The sequence below is a fragment of the Felis catus genome, chromosome D3 (assembly GCF_018350175.1).
Source record: "Felis catus isolate Fca126 chromosome D3, F.catus_Fca126_mat1.0, whole genome shotgun sequence".
In the NCBI taxonomy this organism is placed as follows: Eukaryota; Metazoa; Chordata; class Mammalia; order Carnivora; family Felidae; genus Felis; species Felis catus.
Genome location: NC_058379.1, coordinates 46,799,856 through 46,813,333, shown reverse-complemented (window position 1 = coordinate 46,813,333; position 13,478 = coordinate 46,799,856). Strand labels below are relative to the sequence as shown.

The 13,478-nt window shown below is 36.4% G+C and overlaps 2 protein-coding genes across 6 annotated transcripts in view; one reads left to right on the top strand and one right to left on the bottom strand.

Annotated features, from left to right (window-relative positions):
* Positions 1 to 13,478, top strand: part of OSBPL1A (oxysterol binding protein like 1A) — a 270,348-nt gene that overhangs the window by 121,626 nt on the left and 135,244 nt on the right. For 3 of the 4 annotated variants that reach the window (XM_045041822.1, XM_003995075.5, XM_045041824.1), the window contains exon 15: positions 7,698 to 7,804. The exons of the other annotated variant lie outside the window; for it this stretch is intronic. In XM_045041822.1, the coding sequence (XP_044897757.1) occupies positions 7,698 to 7,804 (107 nt within the window). The remainder of the gene's footprint in view (positions 1 to 7,697; positions 7,805 to 13,478) is intronic. 4 annotated transcript variants of the gene reach the window in all.
* LOC102902476 (serine/arginine repetitive matrix protein 1-like) overlaps positions 1 to 13,478 on the bottom strand; it is a 38,907-nt gene that overhangs the window by 24,155 nt on the left and 1,274 nt on the right. The window contains exon 2 of one of the 2 annotated variants that reach the window (XM_045041843.1): positions 11,347 to 12,648. The exons of the other annotated variant lie outside the window; for it this stretch is intronic. The gene's annotated coding sequence lies outside the window, so the exon portion shown is untranslated. Of the gene's footprint in view, positions 1 to 11,346; positions 12,649 to 13,478 lie in introns of those variants that run through there. 2 annotated transcript variants of the gene reach the window in all.

The window sequence follows — 13,478 nt, the reverse complement described above, 5'->3', positions numbered from 1 at the left end:
CTTTTTAAATAAGAGCAGCTTCATTAGATAGAATTCACATAGTCTACACTCCACCTGTGTGAAGTGTTCCCTTCAGTGGTTTTTAGTATATTTATAGTAATGCAACTGTGACCATCAATGAGCTTTAAAAACACCATCTTCAAGAACCATCAAAAGAAGAGATACCAACAACATTTAAAAGATGTAGAAAATGTCTAGAGCTAGTTGAAATATAAAGAGCAATTCCTTTAACATAGACCAAAGAAAGAAATTACATCAGAACTACAACCAAATTAAGTTTTGGGATTTTTTTCAAACCTCAAGTCAAATGTCTTGGTTCATGTTATGTGTATGACATATCACTTGTAAGAATGGTGTGAGTCTTTTGTGTTTTAAAGACATGAATGGTATTCAGTTATAGAAGATATGTGCTATCTGGGAAATTTTGAGGTGGCTGACTATGATCTGACAATGTTATTTTATGTATCTACAATTAAGTTCATACACAAACAATTGTAAACATTTTTTGAGCCATGGGTATAGAGAGATAATAAATCTGCATATTTTATAAATAGTAAATAGGGTTAAGATGATTTCATGAATGGAATTAAAGAGTTGAAGGTAACTGAGTTATCTTAATGCCAAGGGATATATAGAATAATCTTAAACCATGTATTTTATTGCTGATAGGACATGTTCTGTCAAACTACTATCTATTTCAAACTGTCTACATAGTTTGCCAATAACTTCTCAGGATGAAAAACTAAAATGTGTACAGAATCAAGGCCTTGTATTTGTGACTGTTGTCTTACATTTTAGTACAAAATTATGTGATCGTTAAGACCCCCTCCCTTACTTCTTATTCCAACTTCTGCCATGCTGGTTTGGCTCTGTGGCCCCTCAAAGGCATGTCCCTGCAGCAGGCTCCCCTGTGGTCTCCCTGCCTTCTGAGACCCCCCTGCATTCCATCCTTAAAGGGAAACCAGAGGCTTTTAAGAGCTCTTCCAACTCAGATTCTCTGAAATACTGCATTATTGCTGCCAGATTAATTTTAGAATGGTACTTTTTTGATCATAGATTTTTTCCCATTGAAAAACTGTTTGATTGAAAAACTGTAGAATAAAATACAAACTCTTTATCCTAGCATTTAAGGACTTTCATAGCCCAATCACAAACTTATTTTTCAGTTTTATTTACAATTACAGATCCTCCTCAACTTCTGATGGGGTTATGTCCTGATAAGCCCCTTGTAAACTGAAAATCTCGTTAAGAGTGCATTTAATATACCTGACCTACTAAACATCATAGCTTAGCCTAGCCTACCTTAAATGTGCTCAGAATATTTACATTAGCCAGTGGCTGGGCAAAATCATCTGATACAAAGCCTATTTTATACTAAAGTGTTAAATACCACAGAATATCTCGACTGCTGTACCAAAAGTAAAAACAATGGCTATCTGGATACAGGGTGGTTGTAAGTGTATCAGTGCCGTGGCTGACTGGTCACTACAGCTCACTGCCACTGTCCTGCATCACGAGAGATTATCATACCACATATTGCTAACCCAGGAAAACACTGAAATTCATAATTCGAAGTATGGTTTTTACTGAGTATGTTTTGTGTTAATACCATCAAGTCAAATAATGGTAAGTCAAACCATTGTAAGTTGGACATTCTGTACCAAAATAAGGTGGTAATGAAGTGATGGTAATGTGGTGTGATCAAATTTAAGTGTACAACACAACATTATTTATCATAGTCAACAACTGGCTACTACTTAAGGGTAAATTTAGGGCTTTAGGGAAGAACAGACTGACCAGCCTCAGGGAATCTTCCAAAAGTTTTATTGCTTTAGGTGATTTTCTTTGTTTTTGCAATCAGGTTTTTGATAATGATAAAATAGAGGTTTCAATACTGCATTCACTGAACCTTGAAGGATATGTTGCCAATGCTAGATACCTAAATTTTGGCATGCATCCAAACAGAAATTAGGTCTAAGGAAATAAAGTAGTATTTCAAAGAGGATATTCTGTACCAAAATACAGAATCACTTTATTACTTTAGGATTCTTGGAAGTGAGATTAGTGAGAGCATATTAATGTTTGTGAGATGATTGATATGTTGCTAATGACTTTCTAAAAGATGTATTTTATGTGCCAACTTTAACACATATATTTTATTGCATGTTACTACATGCATATAGTGAATCCTTGGTTAAAGAAATTAGAATGATTTCAGTTATTTAAAAGAAAAAAGTTCTTAAAGAAAAAGCACTTTTGTTCATCCCACTTACAACTAGGCTTTGAGTAAACACACTTCCTGCCTCCTTCACTGTTGCCACCGTGGCCCAAGCCATCATTGTCTTTCCCACAGAATATTGAAACATCCTTCTAACTGGCCCTCTGATTCCACTCTTCCCCTCTAGTCCCTGCCCCAGGGACCCTTCTAAAACAGGAGTGTACAATGTTCTTTGCTCAAAACATGTAGTAGATTCCAGGTCATCTCACTAAGAATGAAAGACCAGTTCCTTCTGATGACTCACAAACCTCTTCAGTCCTTTTTGACCTCTCTGTCCTCATGTCCTAGTACCGCAAACCTTTTCAGTTCTTTTTGACCTCTCTGTCCTCTCCTGGTTACCCCTGCTTGCTCATCTTCCAGCCTCACTGGCCTTCTGGCCGTCCCTCAGAGAGGCTGGGCATACTCCTGCCTCCGGCCTGGGCTGTGCTGGCCCTCTAAGGCTTTTCTCTAGGATACTCACACATATCCTTACATGCCCAGGTCTTTGTGCATCTCTTTGGCTTTCTCTTGCTGCCTGCCTTGGTTTGCTCCCCCATGTCCATTCTCTGCCCTGCTTGGTGCCAGGGGCTATTGATCACTACAGACTGCGTTACTGGAGTCTTCTCACCCTCAGGCTTCTGATTGGACTCAGCAAAAAGGAGACCCTGTCAGGAGATTGGTGGAGGGGACCAGAGAAGTCAGGCATTTTCCTCGCTCCCTCCAGCCAGGCTGTGGTGTAATAGCACTGCTCTGTTCCTGACTTGGCTGAAGGTCCCCCCTCTGACTCTAGCTCCTGCTGGGCTTAGGGACACTGGCCCATCCTTTTGCTTCTCCATTCCAGGGTGGCAACTGTCCTGCCTGGCAGTCTGTTAGTTCGCTCCCTTTGTGTGTAATCTTTTTTTTAAAAGAGTTTACAGGTGCCCTTTGAGTTCGCCAGGTCTCTCCTGCCAGGACTCTGAGACCTCATCCTGTCTAAACTTTCACCTGCCCTCAAACACTTGATATTCCCCTACCTTGCTTTGTTTTTTCTCTTTGTCACTTATCAAGCTTGCTGTATATGCATTGTAGTTGATTGTCTGCCTTTCCTATTAGAATATAAACTCTATGAAGGCAGGAATTTTTTGTCTTTTATTTGCTGATAATCTACAGCAATTTAGTGCATGGCACATGGGCACTATACAGTTGATTCTTGAGTAATATGGGTTTGAACTGCATGAGTCCATTTATATATGGCTTTAAAATATATACATATATATAGCATAGTACTGTAAATAAAATTTCTATTCCTTATGATTTTCTTAATATTTTCTTTAGCTTACATCATTTTAAGAATACGGTATATAATACAGTGTATGATATGTGTGTTAACTGAATGTTTATGTTATTGGTAAGGCTTCTGGTCAATAGTAGGCTATTAGTAATTAAGTTTCGGGGGAGTCAGAGATAATAAATGGATTTTCAACTGTGAGGGGGTCGATGCCCCAGCTCCCATGTTGCTCAAGGGTCAGCTGTACATGTTTTGAGTGGATGAAATGAATCACCTACTTACCTAGCTTATACATTGATAACTTCTTTTGAACTCAGAAACAAGAACCAAATTTGTTTTGACAAGATAGTATATAGATTGTACAAGTCAGCCCTGAACTGCCACATCGTGGCCTCTGAGTCAGCAGTGGATGCCTCTTGGCTGTCTCAAGTTCCCCTGGATCACAATTCTGATAGGATCTTCTTTCAGGACTAGTGTTGTCTATACCATCAGAAAATAATAATTATAGATATTTTAGATATGCTTGCTTTATTGGGCATTATATTTAACAATAAAACTACTAGTTGTTCTTCAAGATCCAACTCAAGTCTCACCTCTTATCAGACTCCACTCGATCACTCCATCCCATAATGGTTATTCCTTCCTCTGAATATTTAACCTTTTTTAAAATCTATGCATAATTTGTTTGCCACCTATATCTTATAACATCCCTCATATCTTTTTATTCTCATTTAATTCATGCTGTAACTCATCTAACACGTGATGTTTTAAACTATGTGTAGTCTCCATTGCAGCTAATACAGATTACATACAGACAGAATGGTTAGTAGTACTTGTTTAGTAAGTGATTGTGTTCATGCTAGTAATCTTAATTTGAACAACAAAAAAATACATTTATATTCTCAGTGTGACCTCTCAGTTTTTTCAAGTTACAGTTTTATGTAAACATTTTTAGAACATAGTTGATTTTTATATGCAGATATCTTTTTCTCCTTTTTTGAGGAGAGCATACAGATTTTGAGGCATTTATATAATTCCAATTAGGAGTGAAAGTCAGTTTTTAAAATGCCTCTTTGCATGTAGGTTAGATCATGTCTCTCAACGTACATAGATGCATTGCTGTTTTTTCTTCATCATAAAAAAATATGTAAATCTTCATGAGAAGGATGGCACTTGAACTTGGCCTTGAACAAAAAAGGTTTAAGTGGAGAAACTTCTGAATATGAATAATTATTATTTCCAATTTTCGGGGAAGAAGAAACATCTTGAAGAAAGGTTTAGAGGCCGTAAAGGAGAAGAATATTTCTAGGAAAACAAATACTTTGAGAAAAATAGTATAGCTGAAACTGATTCAACTTATAGAGTATCTTAAGTGTCGGTTAAAGAGTGTGGACTTATTTTATGTTAGGAGAATGATGGAGGTCATCTGTATTAGGTTTAGTTTGCTAGCATAATAAGAAACCAGTATTTCCCCCAATAGTTTTAAAACTTACCCAATTAAAAATTGTACAGTGTTATGAAAATGACAGATTGTGAGCTTTTTATACATGTCTCTAAAGTTAAGCTTTTCACATGAGGTCTTCTAGCATCTTTCCTGAGTTCAAAAATACTTTTAGTACAAAAAATTGACATTATTCCTCAAAATTAAATGTCCAATTCTTATAATAGGCCAAATATGGTTACATACTGACCTTTTTACACATGTTCATTATGACTAAGTTTCTAAATATTAATTGGCTAAAACAGATTTATAGTGATTCACAGTTGGTAATTTTACTAGAAGCTTAGCAGTTTTCTTTCTTTTTATATAACAATATGCAAACATATCATATGTGAAGCATGCCACTGTGAACCAACAGGCCTCTGACACACTGCCCTGGTGCTAAAGTATCCGTTCTTACACAGAGCTACTGTGCAAGTTAATGTTAATATCAAAATCTTGCTTGAACACCAGACTGTCCTAGAAATGGAGATACCTTATGACTCTGTTTGGGACAAAAGAATCAAACATATTCTCAACAATGGATTCTTAAAAGTCAATATATATTTCTTGAAGTATCTTTTAAAAAGTTACAGAATCAGTTTTGTTTTAAATCTTGAAATTCAAAAATTATTTTGACATGTAACGTTTTATATTAATCAACAAGTATATGAAGTATTAAGTGTCTAAAACACAGAATTATAGATGATTAAGTATGTCATGGTATTTAATAAAAAGAAATACATCTATGAATGACTGTGCTTCCATTCTCTTACCATTTTTGCCATGCAAGTGGAAAATTACTAGATTACCCAGTGCATTTATGGAAGGCAGAGGCTGTGCCTGATTTTTTTGTACATCCCCTCACGGTATTCAATCCACAGCTCTGTGAGACATCTGTTGAGGTACTATTTAAGTCATACAGCATCTGGCATATGGTATTCTTTTTTGCTATTTAGCAACTAAGTAAAGAAAAAATCTTCACAATGTGTATCAAAGATTCACAATGAAAAATAAAGCATGTGAAATCAAATTTATTTTAGGATATAGTAGTTTTCAATTGTTTGGGTGTTATTAAGAATAGCTAACACTAGGAAACTGTATTCCATAGTATGAAAAATATGATAAAATGTCATTTGGTATTTATATCCAGATATTAATGAAAGCTTGTTCATACCTTCATTTACTCTGACCTTTTCCTTTTTTTTTTTTTTTTAATATTTATTTATTTTGAGGGGGGGTGGGGAGAGAGAGCAGGGAATGGGCAGGGAGGGAGCAGGATCCACACCATCAGCGCAGGAGTTGACCTCAAGAACCATGAGATCGTGACCTGAGCTGAAATGAAGAGTCTGACACTCAACAGACTGAGCCACCCAGACCCCCCTAACATTTAACTCTTGTTGCCCACTTTTGCCTTACGGGTTTTGAGAAATAATTTTTCTAAGAAAAGGACTTTTCTTTTGCTAAAATAAGTCACATTCCTACAGAAATCTTGGAAAATTAAAGAATGAAGAATAATAGAATTTTATCACCTAGAAATAATGACTGTAAATAATTTGTTATATGTTCTTGGTAGAATTTATTTTCCTTTCCACTCATTTGAAAATATTTGTTTTTTGATAAGACCCACTTTATGGCCTGAAAATTATAGTTTGCCAGCTGTTGGATTTGATTGCTTTTGCTTATTGACCTTGGTTACCCTGTTTTAAGAACCCTGTGTTAAATTAATCAAGATTATTTAAAATACAAAGGGTGGTATAGATTTGTCTTTCTCCTTTTATTTTTAGATGACAAGCTTTCTTAATGTTATTTGCTAGAAGAGATATGCTTAGAAGATCTTAATATATAATTAACACAAAGTCCAAAACTATTTCAGTTAAGTACATTTCTCCAGCATTAATCTGAACAGAAAATGACGTTTTATTTTTTAAGTGATGTGTGTGCATTTTGCAGCTTTCTCTTGCCAGCCTTTTGTTTTTTGTTTTGTTGTTGTTGTTTGTAATAGGTAAATGGATTAAGATTTTCCTTAGGGAACCTGGGATGATCATAACATTACCATTTTTTTTTGTTCCCAACTTATATCCAAAAGACACTGGGCCCCCAGAGGGACACATTTGTGAGAGTGCAAAGACCTATCCATGCCAAACATTTATCCAATAAGCACTAGAGGAAGTTGAGTTAATGCTGCCTTTAGATATGTTAGCCATCATGTCAACTTCAACTACAGTATTATTTTTATCTCTTTCTAGCACTTGGCTTTTGAATAAAACTACTTATCTAGCATAGAATATCATGAAAGGAAATGTTAACTGCTTTTCTTAAACATTATATTATTCCTATAAACTTTGTTTTGTTTTAGTCCTGACTCTTCAGGATATAGTCCTTCTTAGGACAGGGGTTCATCTTTTCTTTTACTGTACCAATTTACGTGCCCTGCATACAGTAGGTACTTAATGATGCTCAAGGAAGATACTATATCCTTTGTTTAAGGCAGCTAGAAGGAAAGATAAAGTTAGTCCATATAAAAATGTTTGTGGTCTTTCCTGGCTCAGTCGGTAGAACTTGGAACTCTTAATTTCAGGGTTGTGAGTTTGAACCCCACATTGGGTATAGAGATTACTTTTAAAAAATAATATAAAATTTTTGTGGTCTTAAAAATCACACTAATTTTATTTATTTATTTTTATTTATAGACATGCTTCCATCATTTCTTCAGAAAGTTGAAGTTGTCTCTGAAGCTTCCAGAGAAACTTGTGTAGCTTTGAGTGATTGCCTTAATCTCTTCACTAAACAAGAAGGGGTAGGTAGTTGGAATTGAATTTTTCAGTAACTGTCTGGGTGTCACATACTCAATCATCCAATAAGTCATTGCTTTCAAATTGTCCAAAGGTAGGAGAAAATAGTCTTAACAAAGAAAGTGAAAGCTTTGTTTTTCGCTAAAATTTAAAACTCATTTATTCTTGATTAAGCAAGATGATTCTGAAGTAACTTAGGTTCATATCTAATTATATAGCTATATTTATCAACTATGTTTTAAAGTTCTATTCAGAGTTCTTGTGGCATTTCAACAAGAGGGTTGCGAAAATATTGTGGAAACCAGAGGTTTTATAAGAAAAATACACAGTATTTTTATTTAGAAAATAGAGTGCTGTCATACTAATCTGTGTGAACTGAGCTCAATGGGTGAAATAACTTGTATTCTTTTCCCCCTGCTTTCTCCCATTCAGAATTTGCCATTTTCCCAAATATTGGTAAGAGTGATATGTTTATCCATTAGTAATTCTTTTTCTGAATGCAAGCCAAGCAGCCATAGGCCTTCTTTTCCATTCTGTTAATTTCTACCTATATGTTCAGTCTTCAACGTTTTAGTTTAAGACACTACATTTCTTATTCTTGTTACAATTTTTTTGTACCTTTTAGTTAGAAACTACGTTTTGATAAAACAAGGCAGATGAAAATGGTTTTGTATATTTCTCTCGTATATATGAGATACGTATATGTAAAGATGTAACATTTTATTTTCTTGTGATTAGAACAGAAGCCTTGTGGGGGCACCTGGGTAGCTCAATTGGTTAAGCATCTGACTTCGACTCAGGTCATGATCTCACGGTTTGTGAATTCGAGGCCTCATCCGGCTCTGTGCCAATAGCTCAGGGCCTGGAGCCTGTTTTGTATTCTGTGTGTGTGTCTCTCTCTCTCTCTCTCTCTCTCTCTCTCTCTCTGCCCCTCCCCCACTCATGCGCACACGCACACTCTCTCTCTTTCAAAAATAAACAAACATTAAAAAAATAATAACAGAAGACTTGTGAATTCATGTTAAAAATTTTTTAATGCCAATTTTGTTATGTACACCACAAATTTTGTATTTTATTTGGAGAAAAAATATGTAAATGATCTGAAATTCATTTAAAACAAACTTCCAGAAAGCCAATAGAATTTTATTAACTATCACAGGAAAACATAATTGTTCATTGAACTTTTTTTAAGTTTGTTTATTTTGAAAGTGAGCACGTGTGTGAGAGAGCATGAGCGGGGGAGGGGCAGAGAGAGAGGGAGAATGAGAGCGAGAATCTCAAGCAGGCATTCATGGGTTTGTAGGATCAAACCCATGAGCCATGAGATCATGATCTGGGCTGAAATGAAGAGTCGAATGCTTAACAGACTGAGCCATCCAGCGGCCCCTGTTCATTAAGCATTTTAAATGGTTGATTCTTCCAATACTATTTGAAAACATCCCCTCAGCATTTCTACTTTTGGTGATGTCATATTCTAGCTTATTTAAATGAGGCATGATGTAGTGATCTAAATAAATCTGAATAGCATTGTAGAACATTTTTAAAATGAACAAATTATGGTGTCTAGGGATTCAGGTAATACTTAACACATCGTAAAACCAAATCTCATTAACATCTCTTCTGTGGCACCTGCTGGATGTGTCAATAACGTCTTTGTTTTAGAGATGTATAGTTGTAAGGTAAATGCTAAATTAGAAGAATTTAATTTCTGGAGAAGCCAACCTATGCTAATTTTTAAACTGCTTAAAAATACAGCCTCATGATTACTTCTCTGTGAAAATCTGGATGTGCAAGAGTAGATTAGCCTAAAGTTTAATTAGACTTTTAGACTTTTAAATTTGTCATGAGGATAAAATAACATAATGTAAGCAAAATGCTGAGCATAGTTCCTGACACATAGTAAGCCCTGAGTACAAATCAGCAGTTATTATTGTAGGATGCTATCTAACACTCGTGACCCCTTTTCTCTGATGGCATTTTGGAGCGTTTGTGTCTTTAACTTTGGATTTAACTCATTTTGGGAGAAGGCGGTATTGTCTAAAGAAAATTTGAGTATTTGTGGAATGATTGTGTTCTTTCCATCCTTATTATTCAAGTGACAAAGAGCTACTTAAGTTCTTTGAACCTTGATATTTTCATCTTACAATAAGGGAGACCATATAGTAAGTCACTATTAACAGCACTGGTCTGAAAGTCTTATGGGCCTTTTAAGAATCTGTCTTTTTCCTAACCAACTGTAGGCTAGTTTCTGTACAATGAAAATATGTGAACACCTCAGTATCAGGTGTGGGTATCAAATGTATATAGATGAATAATATGTATATACAGCATATTAACACACTGACACACAGGACTCATTTAGGAAGTGGCACTTACTGCTTCAAACTTTTAAGTCATCTTTAAGTTTCTTTTTAATTAATGCTATGAGATATCAACTCTGAGGTTCTCAGTAGTATTTATGGATTTCCTTGTGAGAAATATGATTATAGACCATGAAAAGGCCCCCCAAATAATTAAAAGATAAATGACATCATCAAAGTTAGCTTTTCAAATGGCTAAGAACTAATAAAAGAATTTAATAGTATAATGGAGGTCAGAGCAGAATAATTAGGTATAGTAATGCCTTATTTATCTGGAATTGTAAGTTACATTTCTGTATCTGGAAATTATATTAAAAAGCTTTGAACTCCCAGAGACCTGGGTCTAATCATGCTCCGCTATTTAATCTGTCTGCCTCAGTTTTCATATACAATTTCCTTTTTAAAGTGGTGACCAATCACAAAAGAATGTTTTGAAAGGTAAATGTAATCATGTTGGCAAAACCCCTTGTACAGTACCTGCCTGGCACATAATGGGGATCCAATCGACTGAAGTGATCCCAGCCTCCGCAGCAGCAAAACTTGTTTTTCTTCTACTCTCTTTGATGACAGTTATTCTAAATATTACCCATTTACATCTTATGCTAAATTTTTAGCACTTAATTTTATCATTTCTGGGCTGTCCTTTTGTATGTTCATAATTACTCTGTATCTTAATGCAGAGATGCCTTCAGGGGATAATGTTTATAGGACTCTGTAATTTGACAAAATGGCCCAGTCCTGCTAATGCCCTTGAATTTAGTTTTGCTCTTTATGGGTTTAAAATTTTTTTTCTCTTGAGTTTTAGATCAACTGTGTGCTTGTCTGTAACAGAATACTGATCCCTTCTGCCTTACTCTTTCTAATGTTCTGTTTATTAAAAAGAAAACCAGATGACCAAACTCGGTAAAATTATGTTCACAGTAAGAACAAGCTGGCTCTGTATGAGAAATTGAGGGGTTTATAATGAGAACAGTCCTTAATGCCTGGATTTGGGTCTTTCTATTTCTGTGGTATGTGAGTGTTCTTTGCTTATTTGGGGATGCTCTGATATGACCCAGATATTCAAGGTTTCCATACGACCTCTACATTAAATGAGGTGCATTATATACGCATATTTTACTTGTAAATAACACAACTTGTGTTTTTGGAAAAAACTGCAATATATAAAGTAAGCTGTAAAGTTTGAGTTTGATTTACTAAAGGGAAATTTATTAGGTGTTCTTGGGGTGATATTCTTGGGGGAGACATTGGAGAATGTGAATGCCACAACTGTCTTTAGCCTTGTTTGAGAGTTCTATTTAAAAGGGCACCTGGCTGGCTCAGTTGGTAGAACATGCAGCTGTTAATCTCAGGGCCATGAGGTCAAGCCACATGTTAAATGTGGATCCTATGTGGGGGGGAAAAAAATCAAAAGGCTAGAAATTGGCTTCATGAGTTATTGTTCTATAGTTTTCCTTACCCAGAGAGTGGTATCACAAGTGGCTAAAATGTCACACAGTGCTGTCGTTGGTCTCCTTCTTGTTCTGTGTATTATGGAGCTCCCTTTGATATTAGTCAAACCAGGTTTTCCAAGGTAGGAACTTGCCTATTTAAAACTAGCGTAAGCTCACTTATAAACTATTCTGTGGTTCCATGGTAAGTCTCCTGAGTTGACTGCTAAAGAGCTAGAATCCAGATGTATGATTAGGATAGTGATACTCAGTTTGTGATGTAATGGAGAGATTTGGACCTTCTATTGGAACCAACTGGAAGGTATTGCTACTTTGGATGAGATGCTGATAATCTTTGGAGAGAAACCATGCCCTCCTGTGGGCTTAGAGCTTTATAAAGTCAAGGTCTCCTCTTCATTAGTTTCCTGGACTGCTCAAAGTCCTTCAGTCATTTCTTAATCTTTGTACTTTTCAGGCTTTCACCTCTCTGTCATGTCTTCACTTTCCTCCTCTCCCTCTGCTCTGAGCAAAATTCTTTGTTAAACATGAGGCAGCGGCTGTCTATGCTGTCAGTTCCCTGCCACTCCCTCCCCCAGTCTCTTTTTTCTTTCCTTTCCTTGGCATCTGTCTCCTTCCATCCTGCTTCAAAAACAGCTCCTCTCTTCTTTTGCATTCTCTACTCCCTTATAGCTGGTCTCCCTACACGCCTTTCCAATTCTATTTTAGAAAACGTGATACTTTGTTTCTACTTCTTTATTCTTCAGCTAGCCCACTGAAACCATTCTTGCCATCTCCTTACTGCTAAGTCAGAGGATACCCTTAAATTACCTTGCTTGTCCTGTGATGGATCTGGCGTTTGACTGCTACTTGTTTTGGGGATTCTTCTCAGTGATTGCTGTGGTGCCTACCTCTTCTGTCTTCTCTTTCCTTTAGAGCAGCTTCTCCTCAGTTTTCTTCTGAAGCATCTTTTCGTCTGCCTGTGCCTTGAATGTTATTGTCCCCTGGTTTCTTTCAGTGGTCTTTTCACTTGGCATTCTCCGTGGATGATCTTAGCCATTCCTTCAAACAGAAATCCATGATGACTCCGATATCTCCACAGTGGATCTCTCCTAAGCTGAGCTATGAACCAGTATATCCAGCTGACTTTTAAACATTTACATATGATTCTATCACAGGCATTTCACACCAGTGTGTCTAAAGCAGAATTACACCTATTCAGGACCCCAAGCCACAATCATGGAAGCTGTCCTGTGTTCATCCTTCTTCCTCCTCCTCCTCTCACCCCTTAAAGTCGGTTGTTTTTCCTTCTTATCTCTCAGTTGCCTGTCTCCCTGTACCCCTTCTCCCCCCACCCAACAGATTCCCTGTTGCCACTCTGTGGGGATAGAGTTCTAAGGATTGTGCTGTCAGATGACTGTGACCATTGCCTCATCCCAGGTTCCACCCTTCAAAACTGGCTTAGATATCCCTCCTGTTCTGGGAGTCCTTGCTGTTGGAGCACTTATCACATTGTATCATTATATATTTACTTGTCTGATTCTGTATTTACTGAAGAGCCCCTTAAGGAAGCAACTGTATCTTAGGTATTTTTGTAGCATCTGTGTCTAGCATAAGTACTTGGCATGTAGTAGACAGTTAATAAATATGTGAATGAATGCATAATGAAATGTACAAAGGCAAGAGTACAAAGAGCAGACCAATTGGGATCTATATCTTGACCTTGAGCAAATTAAGATATGTTTGGAAATTCCATTTCCAAATCTGAAAATGAGAATACAAATGAGTTACTTTATGTGAAGCTCCTCAGTACAGTGCCTGACACAGTTTAGGTGCTCTGTAAATTGCCCTCTAAAACATTTTGTTGTCTTTGCTGCCTAGTACCACTTTTG